Genomic DNA, 13,333 nt, shown 5'->3' on the forward strand with positions numbered 1-13,333 from the left:
AATGGTACTTATTTGAACTGTGTTTTTATTATTATTTTTATTTGTTTGCTAATTTATCCGGTCTGTGACTGCAATAAATGAATGAATGAATCCCACCTATGGCCTTGGAGAGCAGCTGCCAGTCAGAGTAGGCAACATTGCAGTAGACTGAAAATTGACAGTTCAAGGTAGCTTTATACATATAGGTCTACTAAAAATGAAAGCGTTTTTTTCTCCCAAAAGGAAATAATGACAAGTCATTTTTTATTTAAAAAACATTAATGCTAGCAGACACATGATAAGTTGCTATGCGTCCCATTTGTTATATTTTTCCTCCTTTAAAATCTCCCTACGTATTTTCATTGCTATACGTACTATCTGAATGTATGAATATTTGCCCTTTAACCAAAAGTATTACAACTGTTGCTTCACGTAATACAAATGTGACAACCTGCCTTCTGTATATAGGACCTTTCCATTCATGGCACTGTTTCTAGACTTGAAGTACAGAAAAGAAGACATGAGAGATGCACCACCACCCTGACTTTCCACTGCAGTGAGCTGCAGGGAGGGAGGAAATGCCTTCTTCCTGGTCTTTCTGCTTTTTGGATGCTGGCACCTCCTATGCATTGTGACAGGAGATGAAAAAGATGCAGAGGCACCTTCTCCACTGAAACTGATCAGAAGAGGAAGACAAGATATTCCCACCCTCACTTTGTGTTTTCACCATGGCAACAGTTTGCAGAAAAAATCAGATAGGAATCTACTGGTTGCCTGCGAATCATATTTGTAACAGAGGAAAGAGACATTTATATTATAAAATTATGTTAGCTGATTCAAGTTAAATAAGTTAGTATGATAACAACTTCATTACATGTAACTAGCTTCTACCTAGCTAAATAAAATATTACTGGAGGTTTCACAGAAAACTAACTCTCGTATCTCAGGATATTTTATCAGGCCTGATATACCCCTCATAGGTCCCAATATTATGCAAATTTAACCTGCCTGACACAGGATTTTATACCAAGATATCATTTCAGGTTTATTTTCAAACATTTACAAATAGCAATTAATTTACAGATTGCAAACTTGCCAGTTTCCCTAGGCAATGAAAGAGCAGTATCCTGACTACAAAGAAGGATGACAAGACTAAGAAAAGTTCTTACTGAACTGTATTGAATTAGAGGAACAGCATTAAATGAAATTCTGCACATAGGCTACTTAAATCCCATTTACATCAATTATTATATCTTACTCTTTCAGCTCTCCTTCCTTAACATAAATATAATTCAGAGTTTGTATACAAAGGTTCAGAAACTGCATCCAGATTTACTTAATCTGAAATATACTTCAATGCAGAATGCAAGTTCCCCTGATGGAAAATCTGGATTGTTTTCAAAAGAGAGTAGCTGCTAATAAATGACATCAAATAGCAGTACAAAGCTAACTATTCAAGCAAATGTAAATTATTCTTTCTATACAAATATTTGATATGGGGATACCAAATAATTCACTGTATGTACCATTGTCTTATAAAAACATAGCCATGGGATCTCTGTAAGAATTGGAAAATAAATTATGAATCCATAAGAAGTAAAGACTCTGGTCAAAATAGATGCATGAAAACTATAGCACAGTCTGTTTGGTGTTTAGATCTTTTCAAACTGTTGTCTTATTCCTCTCTTCCTTATTTCTTCTGCTTCTCAGTGGCAAAGGCAATAAATTTTCCCTTTTAATAATTATTAGAAAGTAGTTGATATGTATGTTGATGTAGATGCACCATGCATCACAGCATTAGTTTCAATCCTACATGGAAATCTGGCTGGGTTCCAGGGATAGCTTCAGCACCTCACAGGAGATTAAAACAAGAGAATCCAAACAAGATAGAGAGAATAACAGAGAAATAGGAAGAAGGGAATACGTGTTGGGGGTTAAGGGTCAGCATCTGACCAAGGTTGCAAAACACTGATCTATCTTGTTTATTTATAACTGGTTTGATCTGCCTGAGCTCATAAAACAAAATATGAGGGCATAAAATTAGTAGACTTTTCATTGCAACTAAGCCTGAATTAGGGAAAGTCCTATTTGAGAAACCTGAAACTAAGTAATTTTCATTCCAGTGAGTAACTATCAGAACTCTACTGGCTGCAAACCATTAGATGCAAATGTAAAGGAATATATTTAATGAGAGTATAGCCCTGTCTGCTTCCTGCATAGTCTGCCAAAATAGATGAAGCGAAATGGTTGCTGAGAGTCAGATGATACCCATCTTTTATCTGGATCTACAAACCATCTAGCCTATGCTATCAGCACAGCCTTGCATAAGCCACTGGACTGTTTTCCTAAACAACCCAGCGTGTGGGGGAGGAGGTGGCCTTGCTTGCAGCATCCTTGTGCTGAAATGTCCCTGACAGCCAGCACTATTCTTCACCTTGTCACTTCCCATTATTCTAAAATCAACAGGCCTACATTCATGGCTACTCAAGTTAGAGCATGGTGACATCATTTCAAGGTGGTGGGGGTAGGGAAAGAAGAAAGAAAAAAAGAGTATTAAGGGCTATGGATTTGTAGACACACTGCTTTACATTAGATCAGATTCACACTCTATATTTTGAAATTTAAAAACATGAGAACAGGTGAATCTGCTCTTATATAGATATGGAATGTAAGCACAAATCAAATGTACCAGTGTCAAAATGCTTTTAAAGTGAGAATAACAGCATCCATTTATGTATGTTTACTTGAAATTAGCTTCTACTGTGTTCACTGGGACTTACTCTCTAATATGGGTTTATAATTGTTGGCTCAGAAGCAATTTTGAGCACAGTATTTGGCTCTGAAACCAGTCTGACCCTCATATTAATAGGTCTCTTCCAAATGCAATGTCTCCCTCAAAGGATGTATTGCAATTTTGGATGGAAGAGGGTATCTTGGAAAAATGAAGGAAAAACATACTAGGCAGCCATGGTCCCAGTGGAGGGGTGCCCTAAAGGTGATTTCTGTGTTTTAAATTTTATTTTGTGTATTTAGTGTTTTTTCTTTATTATATGATTTTCGTATTTGTATCCTATAATTTATTTAAATATTAAACACCTAATATAATGTCTCCAAAGTCACAAAATGTAAACCAATATTATATACTCTCTTGCATGCACAAACACACAGAAATCAGGCTAATATAGCTGTTGATTCAAAAGCTTTTAATATCAAATCTATTGATCAAAACCTTATTTAGGCTCTCTTACCCTAGATTAGTCAAAGAAACTGTCTACACACATCAGTAAGCTGTGGATCATTCACATTTCTTAAAAAGTGTGATTAAACTGCCTACTTTCTGGCCTTATCTGGCATATGCTCCCAATCTGGACTAGGCCCCTACTCACTGGCTCCTATTTGGAATGAAGAGTGTTTCTGAAAGCAAATGGCAGTAGTTAGTTGCATGTGCAGCAAGAAACGGGTCCATTCAGCCTAGTATCTGTTTCATGGCAAATGACAGTCCCAAAGGAGACCATATCAAGAAAGCCTTGATAGATAAATCAGTGCATTCTACTGTTCTGGGTGACAGATTTATCTTTTGTCTCAACCTGGAACATGGTAGTCCTTCCTTTTTCATGTATTAATGTACTACATTTTCCTTTCCTCCTCCTTTCCTACCCACACTCCCTCTTTTTCTATTGTTTTGGTTTTCTCTTGCTTATTCTGATTAAAAGGCCCTAAACAAGAAGAAAAGGGAGGGGATTTTAGAATTCTCAGAATTCAACAGATTTGTAGATCCTGGCTCACCAGCTGGAAGACCAAGGCACTGTACTATTTTGGATTGATCAGCAGATTCACAGCTCTCAGAAGCTGTGAAGTCTTGGATGTCTTCTAAACTACACCTGGTAATCCCACTTAGTACAAAGAACCGAAATGTTTGAGTGTATCCATAGTACTCAAGAAAAAATTGTCTTTACCATAATGAACCACACAGAAATGTAAGTAAGTAAATCAGTTCATATTAGCATAAGTCAAAACAGTACATTGTAACTTCTTCTGAGATCTTGTTCACAAAGTAACTGTATTTTGAAGAAAGCTCCATAGACTAGTAACTGAATTTAGGATTACAGCCTAAAAAGATAACATTCTAGTATTTTTATTCTGGGAGACTAAAAGCTACAGCAAATAGACACAGTGCTGCAGGAACCATATTGTGAACCATATGAATGTTAAATATTTTGTTATATATAAAAAGGAATATTTTTGTGAATGAAAGCACTCCTCCTGATTGTGGGACTGAAATCCAGTGGAGGCTTCTATTGGAGGAAGTTGGGAAGCAGTAAATTTACAATGTTTCAGAGAGTCACTAAATTATCTTAAGTTTTTCAGAGGGCACAGGGACTGCATGGGAAAAGGTGAAAATTGCCTCTGTTCCCTCTTCCTCTAGAAGAAGGATCTCATGAGTAGAATTCTCCACATAGGAACTATGGATCCAAACCAATTTCATCACTACGTAACATATTTCATTGACCAGCTTGTGCCTTTGCTAATTATAAAATTAAGTCATGGCTAATGCAAATTAATGTGCTTCTTAAAATGTAACATTTTAATAAGCATCAGGAACATTTGTTTCTCTAGCTGTAGTCTAAAGTGTGAGAGTCAATGTGGTATAGTCGTTAAGAGTGTGAGACTAGGACTCAAGCAATCTGGGTTCTATTCCTGTCTCAGCCACTATGTGAATTTAGTCCAGTCACAGACTCTCAGCCCAACCAACCGCAAAAGACTGTTGTTGTAGGGGTAAGACTGAAAGCAGCAGGAAGAGAATGATATAAGCTGCTTGAGTTCTTTACAAAAAGAATAAAGGCAGGATATAAATACAACAAATAAAGTCTAACTTTCTGCAAAAATAAACATACACAAAATCTAAACAAATGGTAAATGAAACACACACACAAACACTTTCAACCTGTTTGAAAGCTAGGGAAGGGATTACAAGGGAGCATGTTGGCCTACGAGTGACAGAAAAGTTTGATTTCCTGTCTTGTTGTTAAAGTCACACTCAACTTTGCATTCCATCTTTGTGGCACGTCTTAAAATCATGAATGCACTGGGTGTTGCCATATAATCTTTGTAGATGCAGACAAGTATGTACATTAAACAAATTTTAAAGCAATTTTTGGAAGTATGAGTTAATATGCATCCATTATTCTTTAAAATTGAAGTTCAGTGTTGATTTGAGTAGGAAGCATGGAAGGCGTAGATTCTTTTGGTGGTAGGTTGATTTGAACATTCATAAAAACTCTATTTTACAAAAACTGCACAGACTAAAGCAGAAAAAATGATAGCAATCTGAACAATATGACTTTGGATAAAGAGATGGGAGGAATGAGTCAGGGGCCCTAAAAGGGAAAACATGAGATCAACCAACAGAGGATGTCTGCCCACAAAGCAGCTGACATAACTTTCCAAGCCAACCTCAAGCACTTGAATAGGGGTTTGGTTTGCTCCCAAGAAAACCAAAGTAATAAAATGGCTAGCTCCCAATGTTTTTGCAGTGCCACACAAAATTTTTCCAATGTTAAGAAAGCTCCTAGGACACAAAACCAGGATGGTTCTACCTTCTGTGAATTGAAGAACTCTGCTCCTGGAAGATGCCTACGCTACATACCACCAGCTACTCTATTCAAAAGGGTCCCCTAACCCTTGGTGTGACATTTCACTGGAACTGGAAGGGCTCCCATGTAGATAGCACGAGGCAAAGAAGTCTCCTTTAGTCAGACCAGCTTCATGTACCTAAGTTCAGCTCCACTGTCTCCAGAACTGTAACTCATTTTTTTGCTACCTTCTATAGACATATGTTGCTAGTTCAGAACATACTGTAAACTGAAGGAAAGCTCAAACAAAGGATGTTTGGACTTGGAAAAGCCTGTTTTCACAGAACTGTGGCATTCATCAGTAAATTGTGGGTTAAATAACCCACAAATAGCAGGGATATGTGCCACATGTCAGCCACATTCATAGACTTGTGGGTTAAATAAATCAGTCAACCAATAGTTCGTTCTTAGGTTAACTTTGGGATGTTTAATGCATAAACAAGTTTAAGCACCATGTTTGAACATCACTCTGACAAACAACCTATGAATACGGCAAACTCTCTGCTTGATGATATGAAATAATCTGGGAAAAGAGGTGTTAGTGGGTACAGCTGATGTATACAATCCTCCATTAGAATCAGAATTAGTTAATATTGCCTTCAGGTCTTAATTAAACGCTTATCTCTTCCCTTGTTTTAGCTTTCTCATTGAGAGATAAAAATCAAATGGATTAAGTCCATTTGGACTGAAAATTGAATAGAGCCAACTGTATTATCCCATTTAACTGGAAAACACACAACTATTCCCTAAACTTGTCCTCCAAAAACCATGAAATACAAGCTTTGGTTAAAATTAGCACTTTTGACCAATATTCACTTAACTTTTCACCTTTTTACCCATTAGCAATCAAATTAGAACTTTCAGCACCTTTAAAAGAGGAATCTGACAAATTTGGATATTATTGTAGTTGTGAATAATTTGCTGCTTGATAGCACAGACTTTTTGGATTCAAGCAGAAGATTCTGAGTACAAGTTCCTTTCTTTCTTTTCAACTTAAAGCCCAAATCCAAGAATTAGAAGAAACTGGTGCTAAGATACCTGAGCTTACATCCTTGAAGTTCTATCGGCATCTGTAGTATGCTAGTACAATACCTACTGAGCTCCAAGCCCTGCCAAGCTGAGGTTGATTAAGCGCTTCTAAAACAATTTGAGATTCCTTACATTAGATGGTGTGAAGCACAAATTATTTTAGTCATCTGTTCGGACTGGAAATGACACCAGATAATGCAATGCAGAAAAGTAGCATCTATGGTAACCCAAGGGTTCTCTAAAGACACTCAGTCTTCTATTTTGTGTTAATACTCTCTCTGCTGGACACCTATGAGGTTGGTACATGCATAAAAAGCATAGGCAAGCCCTCTGAGAATGCAGTTTTGCATTACGATGCGGCCCTCTCTGCAGCACCAATGCCTGCAGCTATCAGGTCTCCCACTGGGAAACCAGAGGTTCAGAGTGGTACAGGGAGCAGCTGCTACAGAAGGAAAATTTACAAGGGAAGGGAGCAGTTTAAGTGTAACTCACAGAAATCAAGGGACAGCAGCCTCAGGTCAGAGGGTAAATTTAAAAGGAAGTCTCCCAGGAGAATACAGGGGAGGGGGTATGATTAGTTCTAGAGAGAAAAAATGCTATCTTGATTTATTTTAAAAATTAATTTGATAGCTATGCGCTGACAAAAAAGCAAGCACCTGCCACTTCTAGTATATTAAACAGTGGCAATCACCATCTCTGTTCCACTGTACTCATAGGACCTTAATTAAATTTTAGGAAGAGAATTTCTCCCTTCAATTTTTTAGTTCTAGGTTCAAAGATACAGATTAGCTAGAGAGCCTCTTACCCCGTTATAGGTTTACTTCCCTGATCCCAGCAGGCTTGAAACTGCCGTTGGCTACATTCCTCTTCCCCCACCTTTCTTCTTCAAAACCAATTTGAATAGGAAATGAAATGTCGCTCCAGAGATAATAGTGTACAGCAAAGTTTTTGCTGCAATGCGTGGTGTTAAAAATCTGCAAAGGCACATGTAACTAGACTATTCTGTAATGAAAAGCTATAAAGAACACCCAGGTGGGTAACACAATACTAGAGGCTAATTGAAGCAACTAATAATGTGCCTCAATGGGATCTAACAGTATGCTCTTCAGAGGGAAAAAGCCACTTTTATAAGAAAATAGAGATCTGAGCACAAATGAGAACAAACGATCTCAAGACAAACTACTATAATGCTTATATTTGTGGCTTGTCCTCTTGCCTGGTATAGGCAAGCAAAAACTAACTTAACGACAAAAGACTATTTAAAAATAGACAGGCAGAAACACAAATTTCTAGACCGAACTAAGCAATCGATTTCTGACCTTCGGCTTGCTGTTCTGCTATGTGCAAAAAGAGGATCAATTCACTAATGAAACTAGCTCTATACATATTCTGTAAGAGCATTCAAATTAGTTAATGCTCACCACTTACAATTTTACATTTTTGTCAGGTATTGGAGAAGGCATTGTTACAGAAAGCTCTTAAAGAGAGCTTACAATTCATACTAAGGCTCTTGTACACAATTATACTCAAAGGAAACTTGGCCATAAATGCTGACAAAGCATATATTCTTCTTGAAAAATGTGCACTCCTGGTGACAGGGTTAATGATGTTTGAGCAGCCTCTCACCCTGACCTGCCCCTCCACATATTCCAGTTTTAATGCACTTGCATGATTTCACCCTGTCCCCTGAGTAGAAGATGGGGAGGAAAGTGGCCTCCACCTTCAGTTATTTTCTACATGACTGAACTCCCTGGTGCCAGGTTCAGTGTCTTATTGCAGAATGGAATGCATTAAACGTTCAATGGATAAGTCCTATGAGGGATGGAATAGTTTATTTGCCAGGTGTTAAGGCAAAATGACAACCTTCTTTTTACAGAAGAACATTTCCAAGTCTGGAATAATAAATTGGCAGTGTGTCTCTCTCTACTCCATCCTACCCTCCAAAATTCTATATATTTCTATGGTGGTGCTTATCTGTAGAACTGCCAGGAGTTTTCAGGCCCATGGAAAATAATAGTTCAGCCTTACATCAGTTTCCAGAATTAGATACAATATTGTGCCTCTTTTCTCAGTCTTATTATTCCTAACACAGTACATGCCTTAAGAAAGATGATAGCAATGTCGCCTGTTATAACACATTATGCTAGATAAGTTCTTTCTCCCCAGCTACTCATGAAATAGTGCTTACCCCTTTCAGACAGGACTGTGTTTTTCTTATTAAAGGCTTAATGAACCCTTATCTTTTATTTGCAGTTTTGGGAAACTAAGAGGGGAAGCATACTAGGGCTTAGCTAAGACTGAGCTAAGACTGACTGATTACTTCAAATTAATGGAGAGGGCTTATGAGTTAATGTTCCTACATACATACATACATACATACATAAAAATCTATCTCCAAAGAAAACAAGATACCAGGGAGAAGTGCCCTAGCCTAGTCTTCTCTCTTACAGGTTGGTTTTTCACAGAGTGCCCCTCCTGAACCCTAAAGTAGAACACCCAGGCACAGGTTTATCCCCTTCAAAAGCATTAAGCATAGTATAGTGGACACTCGTCTTTTGGCATAAAAATCAACCCAAAGTGTATTTGAATTATTTCATTCCAAAAGGATCTGCTCCCAAGGGATATTACCAAAATGTTATATAGTTGAGAAGGAGAGTTAGGAATCTATTGTATTATGCAAACCAATAATAAATACTGACCTCCTAATACAATCCCTTTAAAATCTTTAAATACAGTTTGGAGCTGGACTGATAATGCTGGACATAAACCTCCTCAATCCACCAGAACATCTCAGCAAAACAAATACTACAAAACAAGTATTTTGTTAAGTTATATATTTGTTGAAGTTTCTTCTTTTTCCCTTCAAATATGTACTTATTTGCCATAGTACTGCTTGCCCTGGAACCTTACCTTTTTGGAGACTGTGGAGGCATTCAAGCCAAATCTCTGAGCTCTTTCCTTTAATTTGTCTAAATTTACCTAGAAAAGTCACAGGAAACAGTTTAATATAACCGTCACTTGTAGTCTTCGATTAAAAAAACCTCAAGACAATTTATGCTTATGCCAAGGAAAATGGAGAGCTCTGAAACTGAGTGCTATGCTGGTAGGCAAGGAGTGCTTTCCTTCAGCTTCGGCTGATTCATCAGCTGCGCCCCTACCTGGAATACGACTGCCTGGCGACAGTGACACAAGCGCTGGTGACTTCCCGTCTGGACTTCTGTAACGCACTTTACATGGGGCTACCCTTGAAGACGGTCCGGATACTTCAATTGGTTCAAAATAGAGCTGCCAGGCTGCTGACGGGGACTGGGTGTTATGTTCACATGACTCCAATCCTCTGTCAGCTTCACTGGCTTCCCATTGAAGTCCGGGCCCAATTCAAGGTGTTGGTGATGACCTATAAAGCCCTAAACGGCTTGGGTCCTGGTTACCTGAAGGAGTGCTTACATGCCCGGCCTTGAGATCTGCGGGAGAGGCCCTTCTCCGGGAACCCTCCATGAAAGAAATTAGGAGGGTAGGTACTCGGAGGAGGGCATTCTCTGCGGTGGCGCCCAATCTATGGAATGCGCTCCCCAGAGAGGTCCGCCTAGCGCCATCGTTATTTGTTTTTCGGCGCAAGGCGAAGACCTTTTTATTTAAGCGTCACTTTAATTGTTAACAGTATTTGCTTATGTATCTGGCCAGGGCGACTTTTTATATTGTTATTTATTTTATACTGTTATTTTTATATTATTTTTGTATTTTATTTTATGTTGTGAGCCGCCCCGAGGCTTCGGCAAATGGGGCGGCATAGAAATGTTTTAATAAATAAATAAATAAATAAATAAAACAATCTCTTTTATCAATTAAGAAGTGGAAAGAAAACAAAAAGATGGAATCTAGATCTACAGAATATTACTGCAAATCAGTTCTAATAAGGATCTTTATTACTATATTGCCAGAGCAATGGTACAAAGACTGATTCCTTTCTTTCAAAATACATTCATAACTGTCAAAAAATAGAACCATCACATTTGTTATTTCTAACCCAGTTAGTACTTTGCCTCCATTGTCTTTTTGTTAAGTCACTTTTGTATTTTTAAGTCTTCAGAAACAATGATATATATCCCCTAATGCCAAAAGATAATTAAAATGAAAAAATGTTTAGTATCAAAGAGAAATAAATTAATGTTACCAAATTTCAGTACTACAGATTTTGAGTAGATGTTGTGTTTAAGTATGGAATTAAGAAGTATTTGGCCTAAGCGTGAGCTGAAATTGAGACATTTGATTTTTTGCAACAAATATGGTATTTTGAAACATAAAATGTTGTTGAAAAATTGGGATTGTCTCTCTGTTGGTGAAGTATTCAACAGAAGACAGGAATAAATTAATTCCTTTCAAGTGGGTGCAACAACAGCTTTAAAGTTCCAACAGGTACCACAATTTTCCACTTCTCTTGGCAACTTGTCAAGGCAGAGGGTACAGGGAGTTCTGCAGGTAACTTCCTTTTAAAGTCGACACATTAAAGGAGCCAAACATCTGCCTTGCCTCCGCTTGATTGCTCCTTAAAAGACCAAATTTTGAATTTATTTTCATGAGGAGTAAACTTGCTCAAAAAAGGTTCTATGTATTTTGGCTCAGTCCTAATTTGGCCAAAGAATTTACATTGGAAAAGTTATTTATTTAATTATTTAGAACATTTGTATGGCACCCAATTGTGCCACAAGGTGGATCACAATTACAAGATAAAACACAATTAAGACAAATAACAACACATTAAAAATAAAATAATAATAATAATTATTATTATTATTACATTTTTATACTGCCCATAGCCAAAGCTCTCTAGGCAGTTGACAGCAATAATCATAGAATCATACACTCAAGTCACCCATCCCAATTCTGACCAGGCCTGACCCTGCTTAGCTTCCAAGATTAGGCAGGATCAGGCACTTCAGGCTACATGGAAGCTTTTTTTTTTTTTTTTTTTACAAGCAGAAATACAAAACAAAGGTCATCCAAGTGTTTTTCTTCATCATCATTAAAATTAATTTAAACATGTCAAATGCAGAAATACCTGACAGTTGCTCAATGGTCATATATTTTAAAGATTTATATTTTAGGGGGACCCCAAAATCTTTGGTGTTAATCTACCTCTCCTTGGTATCAACAAAGTACTTCCCAAATAAATGACACAACAAAAGACTAAAACTAGCACTTCTCTTCTAGATCTTGTAAAAACGCTCGCTAAATTAGCAGAACTGCTACCTGTGTGCTCTCAAGATTGTTATCAACACTATACATGGTAGTTTACACAAGTAACGTAAGCAAAGAATTTTACAGGAAGACCCCATGTTAGTCTGTTGCAGTAACAGGCCAAAAGAATCGTTTTTAACTCAAAGAGCTCATAAACTGTGACAACAGCAGAGTTAATACAGATTTATACATGCAAACATAGATACTTTATTTGCATTTTGGCTGAAAGTGAAGGCTAAGAGATTAAACATTTCATCGTACCAGTGGGCTTAAGGAGAGATGTAGCATTCTAGGAAAGTGGTTCAGGTATTAAAATACTAAAACAGGGTGGGGAATCTTTGGGTAGTATGGGTTCCCTATTCAGCCCAGAAGACTTTTTCCACTTGACCTCATCCTCTCTGTCATGGAGGGAAAAGGTCTTGTTTCTAATCAGAAGCTGCTGAATTATTCAATCCTGCTTCCATCTGAACAAACATTCAGAAATGTAGTATCTGGGATGCTATCTCAAAGCGCCGATATCCGAAAGTGCTGCTGAGTGTTTTACTCCTACTTATTTCTGAGCAGACATTACTTATTTGTGAGTAGCCATGCAGTTCATGCATCCTCCTGTGAAAACATGTTTCTTGCCATAAATGGGTATAAATGGAATTGTAGGGAGGAGTTTTTGAGGAACTTTTCACTTTTGTTGCAGCTCTAGTTGTTACTGAAAAGCAGCCCTTTAAAGCTTCTCTGAAATAGAATATAGCCCATACACTGAAAAGGGTTCTTCACTCCTGATATAAGTGATCATAGGATATTGTGGTGAAGATCACAGGACAAGACATGTTGGGAGATAAGGACAAGAAACGTATGTGGGAGCAGTCTGTGGACTTTTGATGGCGAGGATAATAAATTTGGGTGGGCTGTAGAGGGGAGAGGGAGCCAGGAAGAGATTTGAGGAAAAGATCAGAAAAATGAATGCTGAATGAAGAAAAGCACTGAATTGTTTTGACAACAGTTTTCTGGATAGATCAAGAAGTGTGACAAGGATGAGACAGAGAATAGCAGTATTTACCACAGCACAGAATCAGAGCATGAACTAGTGCTTTAGGTGAGAGAACATAAAAGGAGATCTTGGCAATCTTTGTGATATTGTACATTCTGTTGCACAGGAAAGGAAAGAATAAGGATAAAGCTAAGGTCTCTTGCCTGGTTTAGTATCTTTGACATGGTCACTTGTAATCAGAAAAACTGATTACTATAATCAATTTCCTAAGGCATCAAAATGTATTTTTAGCCGTAGGATAAAGAATATAATCTGCATGGAATATGAATCTAATATTCTATCTTATTAGGCATCAAAATCATTCTATTCTAAGTAAGGAAAGGAAAAAAATATTATGACTCCTTGGGCTAGAAAGGCCTTGCATCTGATTCAGCATGGATTTGCCTATGTATAAATCACATAATTGTCC

General features: G+C 37.5%; 1 protein-coding gene across 2 annotated transcripts in view; it reads right to left on the reverse strand.

The window, feature by feature from the left end:
• The window catches only part of LOC123033096 (SAP domain containing ribonucleoprotein), an 81,304-nt gene that overhangs the window by 39,196 nt on the left and 28,775 nt on the right, over positions 1-13,333 (reverse strand). Inside the window, exon 9 of one of the 2 annotated variants that reach the window (XM_044449505.1) lies at positions 9,552-9,620. The exons of the other annotated variant lie outside the window; for it this stretch is intronic. Coding sequence (XP_044305440.1) covers positions 9,552-9,620 — 69 coding nt within the window. The remainder of the gene's footprint in view (positions 1-9,551; positions 9,621-13,333) is intronic. 2 annotated transcript variants of the gene reach the window in all.

This window comes from Varanus komodoensis, unplaced genomic scaffold, assembly GCF_004798865.1.
Source record: "Varanus komodoensis strain SLA01 unplaced genomic scaffold, ASM479886v1 scaffold59_1, whole genome shotgun sequence".
Lineage (NCBI taxonomy): Eukaryota > Metazoa > Chordata > Lepidosauria > Squamata > Varanidae > Varanus > Varanus komodoensis.